Source organism: Pocillopora verrucosa, chromosome 12 (genome assembly GCF_036669915.1).
Source record: "Pocillopora verrucosa isolate sample1 chromosome 12, ASM3666991v2, whole genome shotgun sequence".
NCBI classification, from domain to species: domain Eukaryota; kingdom Metazoa; phylum Cnidaria; class Anthozoa; order Scleractinia; family Pocilloporidae; genus Pocillopora; species Pocillopora verrucosa.
In genome coordinates, this window is record NC_089323.1 from 1645709 (window position 1) to 1662292 (window position 16584).

Sequence of the window (16584 nt, forward strand, 5' to 3'; positions counted from 1 at the left end):
CTCAACTAATTTTCCTTTAATGCATTAACACATAAGACTATTACATTTACCTAAAAGGAGGGTCGACTTATCGTTGAATTGAGTCACAGAAAATTACCTGTTCATACTTCTTATCACTTACACAAATTGACACAAATTGGAAAATGGACCGAGACGAGAATAATTTTCTTTCTTAGCTCATTACTCCATGAGATACAAATATAAGGTGTAGGTTTTTTATAAGGTCGTCACAATGTACTGCCACATTGTCCGGCTAAAAAGCCTACAAAGCTATAGCTGTGATTTACTGCACTGTGATCGTTACCTCCACTACAACGCTTGAGCGGCTGGTTCACAAAGCATGAACTCCTTACCATCAACCGTCAAAAACGAAGCTTAATAGAAACCGTCAAACGGTTTCGAGGTCTATTTCTAAATCGGGCTGGGTGTTTACTTTTTAAAATGACTATTTGCATATGTTCAATATACCTCCCATTCATCCAGTCACAGTTCTCATAATTGGTGCAGATGGAAAACAAACTAGTGACTTTATCGACAAGCACTTGACGTCTCATGGAACAGGGCTCGTCATTCACTGAGGATTAGTTTTTGATGCCAGTAGTTTTTCTGTACGAGCACTACAAAACAAGAGATAACAACACGAAATGAAAAAGTGAAAAATAATATGTTCCTTTTTCCCCCTTTTTGAATTTGAAGGAATAAGATGTTGAAATTTAGGAAAAATATAAAAGTTACAACCTTCTGCAAACAAATACATTTACTCACATTGAAAGAATCAGTTCTTCTTCCACAACATTCTAAGCTTCCTTATCTTTCCCTTTCCTGACAACTTTTCTCATAATCTCCCTGAGTGAGGAAGAACAATGACGTTATTAAGTAAAGTTAACAAGTCGAGTGCAATTTGGTGTCAATAAGCACGAGTAAATTTTTCAAGGACGACAAAATTGCACGAGCCCGTAAGGCAAGTGTGCCTATTTCATAAAATTGCAAGAGAAATCATGTCATTACTTGATAATAATGTATATGTAGAAAACATCACAGAAAGGCAACACAAATTTTGAAAGTGTGCGCGCGCTATTTGTAAAAACTTTGCACCCGTGTTACAACTTTGCACTCATATTACATGAGAATGCAATCTTTTTCTGCCAGGCAGAAGTGCGTAAATTTTCACGTACATTTTTATTAAATTAAAAGCTTCTACAGTGATTGCTGCCTCTTTTTCGGAAATTATTCAAAAAAAAAAAACAATAAAGGTCTTCAAAGTGAAGGCTCTTTGATCCAGGCCTCTTGCTTAACCTCGCAAGCTCGGCTTTCTCATCCCCAGGCCCGTCATAAACATCACAATTACAAACGTGCTAGAGTACAAACACACGACGATATTTGTAGTTCTCAGTTTTTAGGTTTTTCTAATCACCTGATATCAGTCAATCTTTCCTCCATTGTCTCAAAAGGATGTCGATTATCCGTGTATTCCAAAAGTTCTGGGAATGAAACAATTTTGTGTTGGTTAGGAAAACATCTGTAAGTGAAAGTGTATGTGTAACCAGGCCTTCTGGCTTCCACATCCAGGCCTCCCCAGATTATGGCTTCCTGCGCAATTTTTTTGTTTTTATTTCAAGCAAGATAAAGGGAAACGAAACATCAAACAGGGGTGGCCTACATTGTGCAATTACTACACTTAATTCTGAGGACGAAACTGTGATCGTAAACACAAGTTGATCGTTACGTTGTCCATTCTATTAAATTTGCAACGGAAATTTAGGGAAGATACCTTTGGCTAAATCTTCCTCGCTTATCCAGGCACCGTCTAAGTAGTTCTTTATCCTTAAATTCTAATTAAAAAAAACAAAGTAAAATGAATTACTTAGCCGTCAACAATTAAATAGTCGAGAACAACCACTCCAGAGCCGATGTTGTTAAGAATCCTCAGAGCGCATTTCCTTTTGCTCGATAATTATCTTACATGTAGGGCGAATAGCAGAAACAAATTACTATCTTACCCTGCAGAACTAACGAAGATTTGTAGATTGTTCTTTTAGTTCAAAATTTGCAATTGGTCCAGCTACAAATCGACGTCGAGGTTCTAAAGCGCATGGGTGAATTCAAGTTTTACTTGCGTACGCTCCAACAACAACTCTCAAAACTACTTCAAAACGCTTTGTGGAGAAGGCAAGATTTTCCTCAAGCTTAGAATGCTTTTCAGTCGCCTTCACATGGAAAATTTCACATGCATATAAATTTTCACGTATGATAAGGGTGAAAACCGAAAGGAGACTTTGTAATGAACCTAGATCACACCATTACGACGATCTAGCGCACTAAAAAATTGAATGGCATTCTAAGCATTTTAAAAGAATAAGTGCATTGCTTACCCATTTTGAATATCTGCTGAACTCCAATCGGGTGACAATAAACATGGTGTCGATGGCGTATTGCAGCTTAGCGGTCTTCTTTGCTTCACTGTAAGTATAGCTCAGCTGGGCTATGAGAATGTTGAGGAGTATAACGATAACCATCGCCATGTAAGCCAGAAGTATCAAGATCGACAACCAGCTGACGGAAAACAACACACAACGGTTTGATTAAGTGGCACTGAAAGAGTCATCAGTTTCCAAACCGAGAACTCACAAGGCTACTTAAAGTAAAACAAGAGAATACGTTATGAAACCTGTTTCTGGCTCTCAATCAGGGCAGACGAGCGAAAGAGCCAGGGCGAGCGAAAAACCTCAGTTTTCAGGGAAACGGAGCGCCCCTTTTTCTTTTCGATCGTTTCCACTGACCGACAGCCTGGTGAGGGCTGAATGAAACAAAATCATATTTCACCTGAACTTTGAGTAGTCTTCTTCGGCCGGTTGCTGCTCGACGAGAGCTCGTACGGCAGCTAACATCAACCAAGCGTAATTACTGAAAGAAAGAACACAAAAATGTAATGGCTTCATCAGCGCTGATAACAATTCAGCAACTAACAAGGGAAATGATTGGCCGTCAAACAACGGAGCGTATATGTTCGAGGGTGTCTTAAGCTCGTGGTGAGTAAAGTTAAGTCTCATTGCATGTGCCAATTTATTCATTCTGCGCAGCATATCAAGCTTTTGAAATTTGAAGCGACTTAAAGTTTTGCGACTTCCTCCAATTCCATCGTAGGTAACCCCAACATATGTTCAGGTAGACGCTTTCCTTTCACAGCGCCTCTTTCCCCCCTGGAGTACAGAGAAATACCAGCAATGAAGCCTGAGGAAATGCACAGGGTGGGGGGGGGGGAAATCTGCCGTGGACTGGCATCCCATCCGGGGGAAGCCGCAACACCCCTTGACGCTTCATGCTACAGAAATTGAGATCAGCTCCAGTAATCTGAGCAACTGACTTAGCTTGAAAACTCGATTTCACCACTACCTTACCTAAAAAGCTCCTGAGAACCAGTAGCTTTCAGCGCCATAAACATGGCGCCACAGAATCCAAGAAACACTATGGTAAACACCACACTAAAGCGAGTGATATCGCGGTAGATGATCCTAGCAAGAGTCTTGGTATACAAACCCGTGGTTCTACGAAGCAAAAATTAAGAAAGTCAGCACTGGATGACGGAATAATCCTGGTAGGTGCGGTTTATGTAGAGTTTGCCCATAAGAAGTTCGCTCCTGACACCAACTTGTCTCGACAAATGAAAGATAACTAAAGATCGGTTTCTAGAAACGTTTTAGCTAATAACAAAACATGATCGAGATGGGTACAAAATATCATCTAAATACAGTTTGTTTTTCCTCCGCGATATACCAAAAATGAGACGTTCTTCGTCGTAACGGGAACGAACTCAGAGTGGGCGAACTTGTAATGGGGCGAAGCTTCCAGTGGCCGCAAATGTAGATTCGAAGCAACCACACATCGACAATTCTCAATTCTGACTTATTTGCATGACACACTTATTTTCAAAGAAGCTGGAGCCGAGGAGATCAAGAAACATTTCAAAAACCAAGCGATGCATATAAGCAGTTTACCTTGTAACGCACGAAAACTTGAAAAGTCGGAGAAAATTAAACAGATAACCGAGGGCTGCCACGTTCCACTGATATCTGACTTCGGCAAATCGAAGAGGAATCACAAGGAAGGTCAAAATGAGACCCAACCAATCAAAATAATTGTACGGATCCTTGAAATAAGTTCTCCGCTCCCTGAAAATAAACACAGCAGTTAAACCGACGGTTACTTGAACCTCTTGGGCTGTTAGAACATAATTAACTTCCTTGAAATCTATTCCAAATAGAAGCTTAGCAGAGATGGCGCAGTAGTGAGAACGCTCATCTGCCGGATTACTTTTAGCACACAGTTGAACAATTTTCCATAAGTCAAACTAGTTTTCAACTTGAATCTAACCATTTTTTATGTAAATTTTTTAAGTTAGGTTGAAATACTGACCGTTCTGCTTGGTTGACCTCTTCAAAGAAGTAAAACATAAGGAAGATAATGGAAAGAACTTCACAGAACAAACGCAGGCCATTCGCTCTGCCACCGTACTGAGTTGGATCGTCAAGCGTCGAGCCGTAGATAAGGGCGTAAGATAACAGTGTTAAAAACACAATGTAGAAAGAGCCTTCAACACTGAAATAGGAAGAGATTTAAATTTTAACATTTGCGGAAATTACGTGTGGCTTTGCCGATGACTGAGCCTGCGCGTAGAAATTTCGAGTCATTTATTGCAATGCGCAGAACTGCAGTGGCAACAACTTGGAAGAGGCTAGAAAAATGTTATCGCAGTAAAATGAAAAAACTCTTCATAGACAATAACGAACCATGAAGGAACAAAGCTGAAGAAGATTAACAATGATACTCTTGAAAATTTGGTCTACCATTTCAAGATGTAGAAAGTATCACGTGTAAAAACAAGTGATTTTATCACGTTGGTATTAACAAGAAGGCTGCATGAAAAGAAACTCAACAAAAGATGGGAATTTCAGCGAGACGGAAGAGAAGAGTTCATCAGCTTAACCCTTTCACTCCCACAAATTATTAACGAGTAACTTCTCCTAAGAAGACCAATACATTAGCCAGCAAACGGGTAATGAGAATACTCATCTGTTAAAAGTTGATACCTTTGCCTAACAACAGATTCTTGAAACTTTTTTACAAGAGTAGCAGCTTGAGGGAAATGAGTAGCAGCAAGAGGGTGAGTCAAAGGTCAGATCATGGAGTTCAACCGTGTACTAAGATTATTTATGGCCTGTCTTGGATGACTAAACACAAGACTTCATCATCTGTACCAAAGAGGCTCTTACCAAAACCACCAGTGAGCAAACTTGTTCCATTTTCTGGAGACTAACATTCGCACAACAGGGTGTTGCACTGCTGCCTGAAAAAACCAAAATAAGTGTGGTTGCAGGCAAGGCGTTGTTTGAATTTGTCACGCAAGGTAGTCACACAAGGCAGTCACGCGTTCTCTCTCACACCAAAAGCTGCTTACATTAAAACCACATTTCCTTGCGTGGATGAAAATCTGTTGCGTGAGAAGAACAAACAACGACTGAAAAGGAGATTTAAGTTCAGTTGCAACTAATTCTTCTTTTGATATTAAAGGGCCAAAATTTCAAGGAAAAAAATTAAGCGACTTAGTCCGAGATAGAAAGCTTGTTATAATTTATTCAAGAGTTAGATAAAAAGGGGTAAGTTTCTGAAGAAACTGTGCTGCTGCGTCGGTGGGAGAGTATACTGAACAGGGTAATTTAGTATTATGAACTGAGTTGATAACGTAAATTGGCCACCGTAAAGAGTTCTAAAGCTGACGTTTCGCTCTGACGAAAGGCTAACGCTCGAAACGTAAGTTTGAAACTCTTTAGGCCAATTTACGTTATCAACTCAGTTCATAATACTAAATTTCAAAGAGTTAGATACTCGAGGTAGAAGATCAAACAGGACTCCACTCTTGATAGGTGAGACGCACTGAAACTTGTATGGCACGCGCTGGACTGGAATCCAGATAAAAAGAGGTACACAGGTATAACAAGGTACCAGTGAACCTAAAGGGCGAAAACCTAGGGAAATGCTGAGGGTGGAGGGAGGGGAGGGCTTTGTAAACGACTGGCATCCCATGTGAAGCAGAGTAGCAGTGCTAATGCTAATCATCTTTGGATTGCTCCTGAGCATGAAAGGATCAACTAACCAAAAACATTAAGGGGTAGGTTTCTATAGCAACTGAGACGCCGTATTGTTTGGGAAGCATAAAAAGATAATTTGGTGTAACAACTTGAGTTGATAATGTTAATTAGCCCCCATAGAGAGTTTGTAAGCTGACATCTCAAGCATTAACCCTTCATCAGAGCAACTGAAATGATAAAAAATACCTTATTTCCACTCTCTGCAATTCGTCTCAAACATGATAGAGACTTGTGGTTAAATTTCAGGTTAGACACAGTTTCAGTCTTGATTGGAGTTCCTTGCTCATCAACTTCGGTAGCCACTTCTATTTTTGGCTGTCTTCCGCTCTCGTCCGCTTCCAGTACGTGATAAAAAAAGTCATAGTTCATGGGGTCATCAGGAACGCTACTTAAAGATCTTGCAATATCCTCTTCATTATCGTCATATTCCATCCCACGTGGCAGGTATGGCCAATGAGGATTTATAAGCTTGTCTAAAATTGCTATAACTGTTTTCTGAATGAAAGCAAAACATAAAATTATGACCAAAGAAAATGACAGAAGAGTTTAAAAGTGAATAACTACATAAACATCACAGAAATCAAGTGCATGTTCACACAGGTATTTGGCTTTAACCCTTTAAGTCCCACTAATGACCAAGACAGATTTTCTCCTCACACTATCAGTACCATATGAAGCAGACAAGTAATGAGAATAAAGAATGATATGAATAAGGAGATTATTGGTTGATCCAATTCCAAATTCTCTAAACTAACATCACATAAATTGTATGGCAGACAGTAAGGAGAATTACTAATGAAATCTTGGCAGATTAAGGGTTAATGAGACTAAAACTAAAGGTGAATTGAAGGAGAAATTACTCTCTAATCAGGGATCAAGGTAATGTTAATAAGCCACTTGACTTTCAAAACGAGAAAATTATCATTGAAAATTATGAATATGGAAAAAAATTGAGTCAAAAGTGAAATCTATGATCACAGCAGCAGATCTTAAACGTTCTATGACATAATACTTTTTTCACTATTTTTCCAAGTTGTCAAAATTTCCAGAGTATAACCCCATTTAAATTAACCCACAGTTTCCCAATTCAAATATTATTTATGAATCATCTAATGAATGCCCTATAATAAAAGTTATCATCAAAGGAATTGTCTGAAAAAGGTGTCATCATGCACTGTGAAGGTTGGGGGTTGCATTCTGAAAAGGAATGTTGTACACTAAACTGTGACTGATATTTTGTCTACAGACATCAAATAGACTCTAATAGCAACATCTATCAATCCCCTTCAACTACATGAAAGTTTAAAACACAACAACAATCATTATGATAAAAATATTTCAAGAGGATGACACCAAAAAGTTAACACTCAGCTACAATAATCTTTCTGACAATGACCCTTTAAGAACTATACTTTACAAACTTTTCTCTACCTTCATGCCAGGTTCATTTGTCCGTGGGTTTTTGTAACTGATGTAATGTCCAAAAAAAAACTTTGCACTTGACTGTTCCTCATCATCTTTACAAAGGAACAGTTCCTGGACTCTGGAGAAACAAGCAAATCAGTCACAAAAACCATTATTTCATTCTGGTGCCAAAATTTTCCAGGTTTATCAATTTGTGTACTTGTTCACAGGTCACCAGTCATATTTCTGTTTGCAAGACTAATTTCATCAGAATGACTATACTAATTGACTATTTCCTTTTTATCAATATCAACAATTTGTTCACCCTTTAACTCCCAAGATCAGTTTGTTAATTCTCCCCTCTGGCTCTACACATTTCCTTGTAAATGAGATACGAGAATTTGGTGTCAGATCAAGGTAACAACTTTGACCTGATAAGAATGAATATTCTCATAACGTGTTTGCTAGATAATGTTTAGATATTATAGAGAGAAGTTACTTGTTAATCCCTTCAGGGAGTTAAGGGTTAACTGTTTACAGAATTAGAATAATTACAGATTAAGATTAAAAAGATTAATTTCAAGATTAAAAATCAACATAACTAGTTATCCAAAGCAAAAAAACTATTACTAATACAAGCTGGGTATTTAAGTTCTGTAGATCTTTTGAAATTAAATTAATTTGTGTATGATCATATTGAGAACTAGAAATGAATATAAATTTGCAGATGAGGGAATGAATATATCATGAAAAAAAAAAAAATGGAAAGAAAAAAAAAATCAGACAACTTGTCAGAGAAGTGTCAATGAATCAAATTATCTCTTCCAAGTTTTCAGTGAGACAGTGGTAATCTGGACAGAACTCCCTTATTATTACAGTAGTTGCCTTGTTAGTATACAGATCTGAGTGTGTTAACCTTTTAACTCCCAGATCAAATTTGTGATTCTCTTTTCTGTCAACCATACAATTCTTATCATATTAGTAACAGAGAATTTAGTATTGAATGAACTAATTATCCCCAAATTGATATTTTTCTTAATTCTCATCACTTATGTGGTTGATATTGTATTGATATTGTAAGGAGAAATTCTTTCTTGGTCACTAATGGGAGTTAAAGGGTTAACTCAACAGAGGCAGTAGAAACTCACCGATCGTGCCTCATTTGAGATATTAGATAAGCTGCTGTGTCATCTTTGTATTTCTTTAAGGCCAATTCAACTGGTAAACTACTGGGATTATTGTCTTTCTTGCGGGTCCACAGGTACATCAGACCTGGGTAACGTTCTGCCAATGACTTTGTGACATGCAAGAAGTTCTGTTCTGCTGCCAGATGCAGTAGTGTCGGTTGGGCTGAATCACTATCTTTTGGAACACGGAAAAATTTGTAGACTTCCTCTGTGTCCCTCTCAAGAATTATCTCTGTTAGGCGACTGATCTAAGGTTGAAAGTAAAAGAAAAACTACCTTTTTAAGTTCAGCAGTTCATGCTGTTTGACCCTTAACCATGGTTTCTGCAACATTAGAAGATTCAAAGTTTTTCTGTTTCCCTTATAACTTCTTAATGCCCAAAAATGACTGGCATCTAATGTTTCCTAACAATACCACTGCTTTAAAACTTAATTCCTGCTGTTTGAAATTCTGAAGAACCTACGAACTGCTCAAAAACCCTCTTCAAACATATCAAAAGTTTGATTAGGAACACTGTCATTTCAAAAAGGACTTGGCAACCTGGAGCACATGCAAAATAATGCTGCACCACTTACAAGCATTGAACAGCTGCTACTATAGGTAATTGCAAAACATTACCTGAACCATTTGAGTAAAAAATTAACTCTTTGCCTCCTCCTCCCCTCCCCCCCCCCTTCAAGAAGCAACCAGCAACTTATTCCTCCTTACAATATCACCCCTGAATCACACAATAAGGCCTCAAGAATAAAGGATATGATCACCAACTCAATTAGCTCTTGATTTTTAAACAAATTCTCCTTTCTAGCACCTTAGGAAAAGTACAGAGAACAGTATAGAGAATATACAAACTGATATTAAGGTGTAAGGAGCTTAAAACAACAGCAATTCCATACCAGATACTCCAAACTTGGGATCAGTTCTGGTTTATCTCTGTATTTCTTCTTCTGTGGCCAGTCTTGAATGATGACAAGAAGAGCATTTTTGTCATATTTTTTGATTAGCCGATCCACTCTGACCTCATCCATTGCTCTATTCCATGAAAGGTTTGCATCTTTCACTTTGTTTTGAACCTAAGTATTACATGTACAATTAGGCAATTGCTAAAATTAAATTGTTCATTTAAATGATGTTAATTTTTGGGCCATTTTAAGTTATTCCAGTTGTGAAGATCTTAACTTCTTGAGTGCCTGTATGATGTACTGAGTACATCAAAATGTTATCTTCTCTGGTGCCAGCATGATGTACTGAGTACATCAATATTTTAAGAGATTCATTCAAAATCTCGGCATACCAGAAGCAAGTTTGATCAGCACCAGAGATTCAGGGGAGATTTTTAGGGAGACTGGTAATGAGTTTTTATGTCCAAAGGTCTTTGCATGTAACCTTTGCATTTCTTGTTTGATTTACAGTGAAACTGTTATTGCACACAGCATGCACAATGGTATGGCCATTCAAGGGGTTAAATATATAGAAGCCTTTGTAAATGAACTGATTCACCTAGTTTTTGTAAATTATTTACATAGTGCACGGTTATTTAAGATATTCCCATTGGCCTTTATTCTGAGAATATCTATTGTCACCTTTCTGAGTGCTGGGATATGTTTGAAGGGCATAAAACCCTATTCAACCAATAAATTACCATCCAGAAGAGAAGAAATAACAAAACTGATGATAAAAATTTCAATTTTCTCAGTTGTGGTTGGTTTAAGAAACTCGTATTTTTCACCAACTGATTGATGCCAAGTTGTTATTGGACAGTTTGTTATTGGACAGTTTGTTATTGGACAGTTTGTTATTAGACAGTGTTATCCACAAGTTCAATAAGCCAATCACATTCAAAGTTGTGGTTTAGTCTTTTAACGCAAATTTTCCTTACTTCCATAACTTGGCTATTCATCCTTTCTCAGAAATTGTCATTTTTATGATAAATTGGTAATAAGACTTTGCATCATCCCATTCCATCTGTAATCATACTTGTAATAAACAAATCAGACCCCTGCTGCTAAGTCATGCAAGTTTGTTATTACTCATATGACTCCACTCAGTCCTATTACCATTACATACTGCACAATATCTACCAGTGGGTAGCGTTATCCACCTTTAAACAACCAGGGCCTGATCTAATATCTAGCTAATTTACAATCTATCAGGATAACAACCTCTGGCTAAATATATATTTCGTCACGCGGTCATCTATGTGCTGGATAATGTTGATATTAGGAGAAGATACTTATCAATCAGTTCAAGGCGTTACTAAGAGGGGTAAGCTCATACTGGAGACTTTGATTTCATATCAATAACAATATTGGATTTATTTGTGCGCTTAGTTTTCTAATAAAATGACCCTTTTCAGGGTCAAATTAATTTTTAACTGCGACCTTTCAGGCTACTAGTGTTTCAAAAACTAGTTCAAGAATAATCCGAGCATTTTGTTGTGAAAGAGCATACACAAAGTCCACGAATTTTGCACTGAAGGGCTACATAACTTTAAAAAGATCAGTATATTGGCCATTATAATTTGTGAGGCAGCTTGTAAACAAAAATTTCAAAATGTCGCTTATTGCTTTACAATATACAACATAGAGTTGTAATGTAAAGTGCTTACATCTTGCATAGTGTTTGTGAGGTTTACTCCTGTAAAAAGTCGAAGCTCTAAGCGACAAATACAATTTTGCAAATTCTTACCATCAGCCAGAACTCTTTATCAAAGCGTTCTTCCATCTCATCTTCGGCTTGATCGGTTTTATCCGTAACTGGCTGCATCTCTTCCATTTCCTTCTCCTCAACGTTGACTGGAATCACTGTATATGCATCTTTCTTTTTCGCCATAATAGTAGCAGGTAAATTTGGAGCAAACCCTGCCCATTCGTGACAAATCAGCCCAAAATATTTTGAACCAGCGCAAATTTCCCTCAGGTCACGATCCAGAAGCTTCGGGTCTATTCTCACACCTGATTGGCTCTCGAACAAAACGGAAGTGGAACAAAGGAGAAACCGGAAATCGAGAGCTCCAAATAACCTTCCTTTATTTGGATCGATAAGGTTATTTCCTACGCAGTCAACATACACCGCGGAAAGTTTATTAGGAATTATATCTTGATGTGAATGAAAATTAGCCCTGATCGACACATCGCACCGATAAAAGCCAGCGCGGATTGTAGGTTTATTTTCCTCCGCTTTCCCCTCTCTAAAAATGCTCGGAAGAGAATTATAATTTTATCAGAGCATAATCATATTACTAAAGTTCTTATTTCACGGCGACTTCTAAATAGCGTTCGAAATAACGTTGTATCAGAAATTACATACTCGATGTTATGTATTTTTTCTTTGAAAAATTTTATTTCGCATATTTATGAAATAATTTAAAAAGGAAAATACACCCATCTTTACAAATACCAAATCTGGTAGTTCAGATTGTTCATTCGAATCGCTAATTGGAAATGGATACCAAAAACGTTTATATTTACAAATTTGTTCCAATGTTACATTTAGCGTTTATAGTTCAATGGTGTTTTACGCGACTCCTAGGATCGCCGCTACAAGTGAATCTAAGCCCTTGCCTTCAAATTCGTTCGGCCGCTGTATCTTATCGGGGTTTTCCACACCAAGGCTGTAACATTTACCCCCAAACCATTGTGAAGGGATCTCCGTTCCAAAGCATAAAGGAAGTAGTTTGCTCGGTAGCTTTTCTTGATCGTTGGTGAAGTCTTCACGCGGTATTATTACCGATTGATCGGTTGAGCTCGAGATACACAAAATGACGATATTGTTAGGAACTGCCAGCCATTTCAAAATTCGATCTTTGATTAATACATTATCCTGTTCCAATAAGTTGACAGCGTTTTTTCTTGACATTGCCACACAACCAGGAGGGTTAACCTGATTCAAAGCGTCGTAGAAATATTTCATAATTTCACTCGAGCGCTCTGATGTTGATTTGTACAGGAAAAGCGCATGTTTAGTTCCCCCTTTTCTACTGCTGACAGGAGTGAGTTTCGCGGCTCTGACATCTTTCGTCTGTTTGGAGTCCTTTCCCATTGCAAATTGGAATCGTGAGAAATCGGACCAGTGATTATAGTTGTAACGTCTGATAAGTGAAAATTCACGTAGGATGCAAAACCGATCGGCTTTTCACAGTTCGAGAGCAAGAATTTCGTCGATTACAGTCCAAACGTCCAACTTCCCGTGAGTTAAGTCAATGCTTGAACTAAGCACACGAGAAGTTGGACGCTTGAACCCTTTAAATAGTCGAGAAACACTTCAAAATAATTCGGAGCCAAATCAACAACCCACAGGTCACGCAAAGGAAGGTTTGGCTCAATTCTGGCTCTTGATTGGCTCAAAAACCAAAACGGATGTGATACCAACCCAAAACCGGAAAGTGTGACAACTTTCAAAATGACTTTATTTGGATCTAATTTATTGTAATCCCTTTCTAGGTAAAAGAGAAAAAATCATATGACAAGGAGAATAGAACTCATCAGGTGGATTTTTTTTAAATACTTCTCTTGAGAAACTATATAAAATATTTTTTTTGGAATTTAAGGTTGAGCTTTACAGCGCCCATATAAGGCTTTATCTGATTTCATTCTTTCAACTACCTTCATCTGCTCGTAATTTGTCTCATTTTAGTCTGCCATTCTTATTCTATTTAGAATATTACATTTCCGAAAAATCCCAGAACTTTTAATGAATCGCAAAAAAATTTAACACACAAAGAACACAGTTATGCGTCATTCCGATCTTTCTGTAATTTTGATTGTAATCAAGAAAAAAACGATTCCACAACATTCATACATTTCAAAGCAACCTTTAATTAAAAAACTCCACAGTCGCTAATCTTTTCGACAAAATAATAGAATGATACATGAATTTTTTAAGTTTGTATAGAATCCGTCTGCTGAATTCACGACTTTTCTGGGTTATTATTATTATTATAATTTTATTTGGCGAGTGCTGGAAGCTCGCTAATTTATGCTTATTTTGATCACGCGGTATCACCTGATATAACTGAACTTTGTTCATAAAACTGAAATTTAAAGTTTTCTTGCTTAATTACCTTATTCTAAGAAAATATTTTGATAAAATGATATCTACCTTTTAAAAACATTTCGAACTGAACTACGGCGGGATCGGAAAGCGAACTTTGGACTGATAAAAGTGCCTTCAAGAAAGCTGGACTGATAAAAATGCCTTCAAATAAGCTGGCCTGAACAGCGAAAACATCTTGCATAGTAACAGAAGTGTTCCATTTCTATGAAGAGTTCTTATTCAGTGTTTTATTACGTTTCTCGAACGGCACCAAGCCCTTGTCTTCGAGATCTATTCTAAAAAAATGTTTTTTTCAATAAAGTGAGATTTACGCTCCTACCTTCTAAACTGATTTTCTCAACTACAGCGGCCGGATAAAATATCGAACTTTGGACTGTTAGCAAGCTGGCCAGGACAGAAAAAATCTTGCACACGCCGACGAAAAATGTCTCATTTCTATGAGGATCTAGAGTTCTTGATCAGTGTTTTATTTCGCTCCTCGAATGGCAGCCATAAGCATGTCCCAGCCGTCGCCTTGAAATTGATTCGGCTCATTTATCGCTGCGGTGTCCGCCAAACCAAGACTGTAACATTCACCTGGAAGCCAGTGAGAAGGAATCTTATTTCCAAAACAAACAGGAAATATTTTGCTCCTTAGCTGTACTTGGTCTTTAGTAAAATCTTCACGCGGTATTGAGCTCGAGATACACACAACAACAATGTTATTAGGGACCTCCAGCCATTTTACAAAACGTTCCTTGATTGCTTCGCGTTCGTTTTCCGAAAATTCCACAATGTCGTCATCAGGCGAGACTTTGACGCATCCATAGGGTTTCGCAGCATTTAAAGCGTCGCAGAAATGATCTATAATGTCGCTTGTGTGCTCTGATTTTGGATTGTATAGTATAAGCACACGCTTCACAGTGTTGTTTGCCATCCCTCAGCAGCAAGTTCTTTCACTTTTCAACCGGCTGAGTGGATATGACAAAGATTTCATTTTCACTTTACATATAAGAAAATGTTATGTATTTTTAATGTTGTTTTCATTTCAACCTGCAATTTTTGAAATTATTGTCACGTGAAATAACAATAACGCATATCGATTACTCAAAGAGAAAGTGTAAATTATGTTTTATTTTGCCACGTGCCTAGTCTATAAGCGAACTATTCCCAGTGCGAAAAGTACGTATTCTTTTTCGAAACCTTTAGAAAAAAAGCTGATTTATTTACTTGTTGATGACATTTGATTTAAAATTAAATTTAAGAACCTGCCTTCATTTATTATGCGAATCTGTTAGAGGACTCTTATTGAGTTTATATAACCTCAGTCTTAACGTCATCACGTGTGACAACTTTCAAAGTGATTTTATTGTAATTATTTTTGAGGTAAAAGCGAAAAAAAGCATATGATAGGGACAATAGGACTAATCAAGTGAATTTTTCAAATACATCCTTTCAGAAACTTCGTAGAATCGTACGATTCTATTTTAGGTTACAGCTTTACAGCGCCCAAATTGAGCGTTTATTTGATTTCATTCTTTGAAACTAATAAATTGATACTTTAGAATCTGCCTTCATTTATTCTGCGAACTTGAATTATTAAAGGTATAGAGGACTCTTATCGTGTCTATATTATCCCAATCGTAACACCTGCTTAAAGAGTTGGAGGAAATCGAGAGAATCTGGCGAGCCCTCGGGATTGACTGCATCACGCAACTGCCTTAGTGTTAAGAAAAGGCTATGTGGCTATGAAGAAAAATAAAAGGGCGTCTATTGCTGAAATATTTCTCAAATGTGCACGCTTAATTGTCTAAAACATCACAGCTGCGTTTATATACTCTAATGAATCTTATCACTTCAACCGATCAATGAGACGGGATAGACAATAAATATCATCAGCACAAAGGTTTTTTTAAGCGACTATCTATCACTACTTCTTTCACATAGCTCGGGAAAACACACCTTCGCTCTCGCGAATCCAGATAAAACCGCATTCATCGTCGAAAAAACGAAATTCGGTGCTTCGATGACCATTACCGCTGAAAGTGCATGTAAATATGCGTCAATGCTCTCTCTGGAAATATAAATGTAAGTGCTGATGAGCCTTCTGGAAAATTGATTCTCGAGACATTAAGTTGGCAGCTGAGTTCGTGCTCGTAAGTTCCCTTTCCTCTCATAGGATAATTTCCCACGTTACCGCTTTTCCGAACTTAAGGACAGGTGTTTGTAATATGAAAGCCGTGAAAATGACTTGGTTTGCTCTCTTTGATGGCCTATAGTCTATTGTATCCGTTTCTTAGTTTTGAAATTCTTTCCGAACAAATATGATAATTGAATGAAATCGCTTAACTACAAAAAGACCAGTTTTCTGCTTCTTTTGTTCTGCAATTCAATTATAGAAAATTTAGAGAACAATAGAGCCACGCGCTCCATAGCACTCAAGGAAGTATGTTGGAAAGCTTTTTAGATTACATAGACGACCGCGTGGCGTTCAAATTGACGATTGTTTTACGATTACGAAGTAAAGTAGGCTAGAGGTCAGGTCGGTTGCCGACATGAACTAAAATAAAGTTACTGTGGAACCAAACAACAAGTTCGCTTGAAGCAGGTCTCGAGTCGATCCGTGAGCCAGGGAAACCTTGACGAGTTTTCTTTCCCGCTGCCAAGTGGTTTTTATCGAGCTATTATCCCGGTTATTGTTGCGTTCCCAGCAAAAGTACTTTTACTGCGAAAAACCTATCGTCACAATTCACGTAGTCAACGCCCTTATAGTGCAAAACTTTGGTAGCTTTTTTTAAGCTTTAAACGTAAATGAA

At 37.6% G+C, this 16584-nt stretch overlaps 1 protein-coding gene across 1 annotated transcript; it reads right to left on the reverse strand.

Annotated features, from left to right (window-relative positions):
• Nucleotide 1: 1 nt before the first annotated feature.
• Nucleotides 2-13011, reverse strand: LOC131772438 (uncharacterized). Its single transcript, XM_059088326.2, has 15 exons — nucleotides 11423-13011; nucleotides 9631-9807; nucleotides 8699-8985; nucleotides 7578-7689; nucleotides 6333-6641; nucleotides 5271-5344; nucleotides 4414-4596; nucleotides 3996-4169; nucleotides 3399-3545; nucleotides 2824-2904; nucleotides 2373-2553; nucleotides 1772-1832; nucleotides 1415-1481; nucleotides 766-846; nucleotides 2-617 (listed from the first exon to the last, which is right to left on the reverse strand). The coding sequence occupies exons 1-14, from the start codon at nucleotides 11564-11566 to the stop codon at nucleotides 798-800; spliced, it is 2046 nt and encodes a 681-aa protein (XP_058944309.2). The 5' UTR covers nucleotides 11567-13011; the 3' UTR covers nucleotides 2-617; nucleotides 766-797.
• Nucleotides 13012-16584: the final 3573 nt, after the last annotated feature.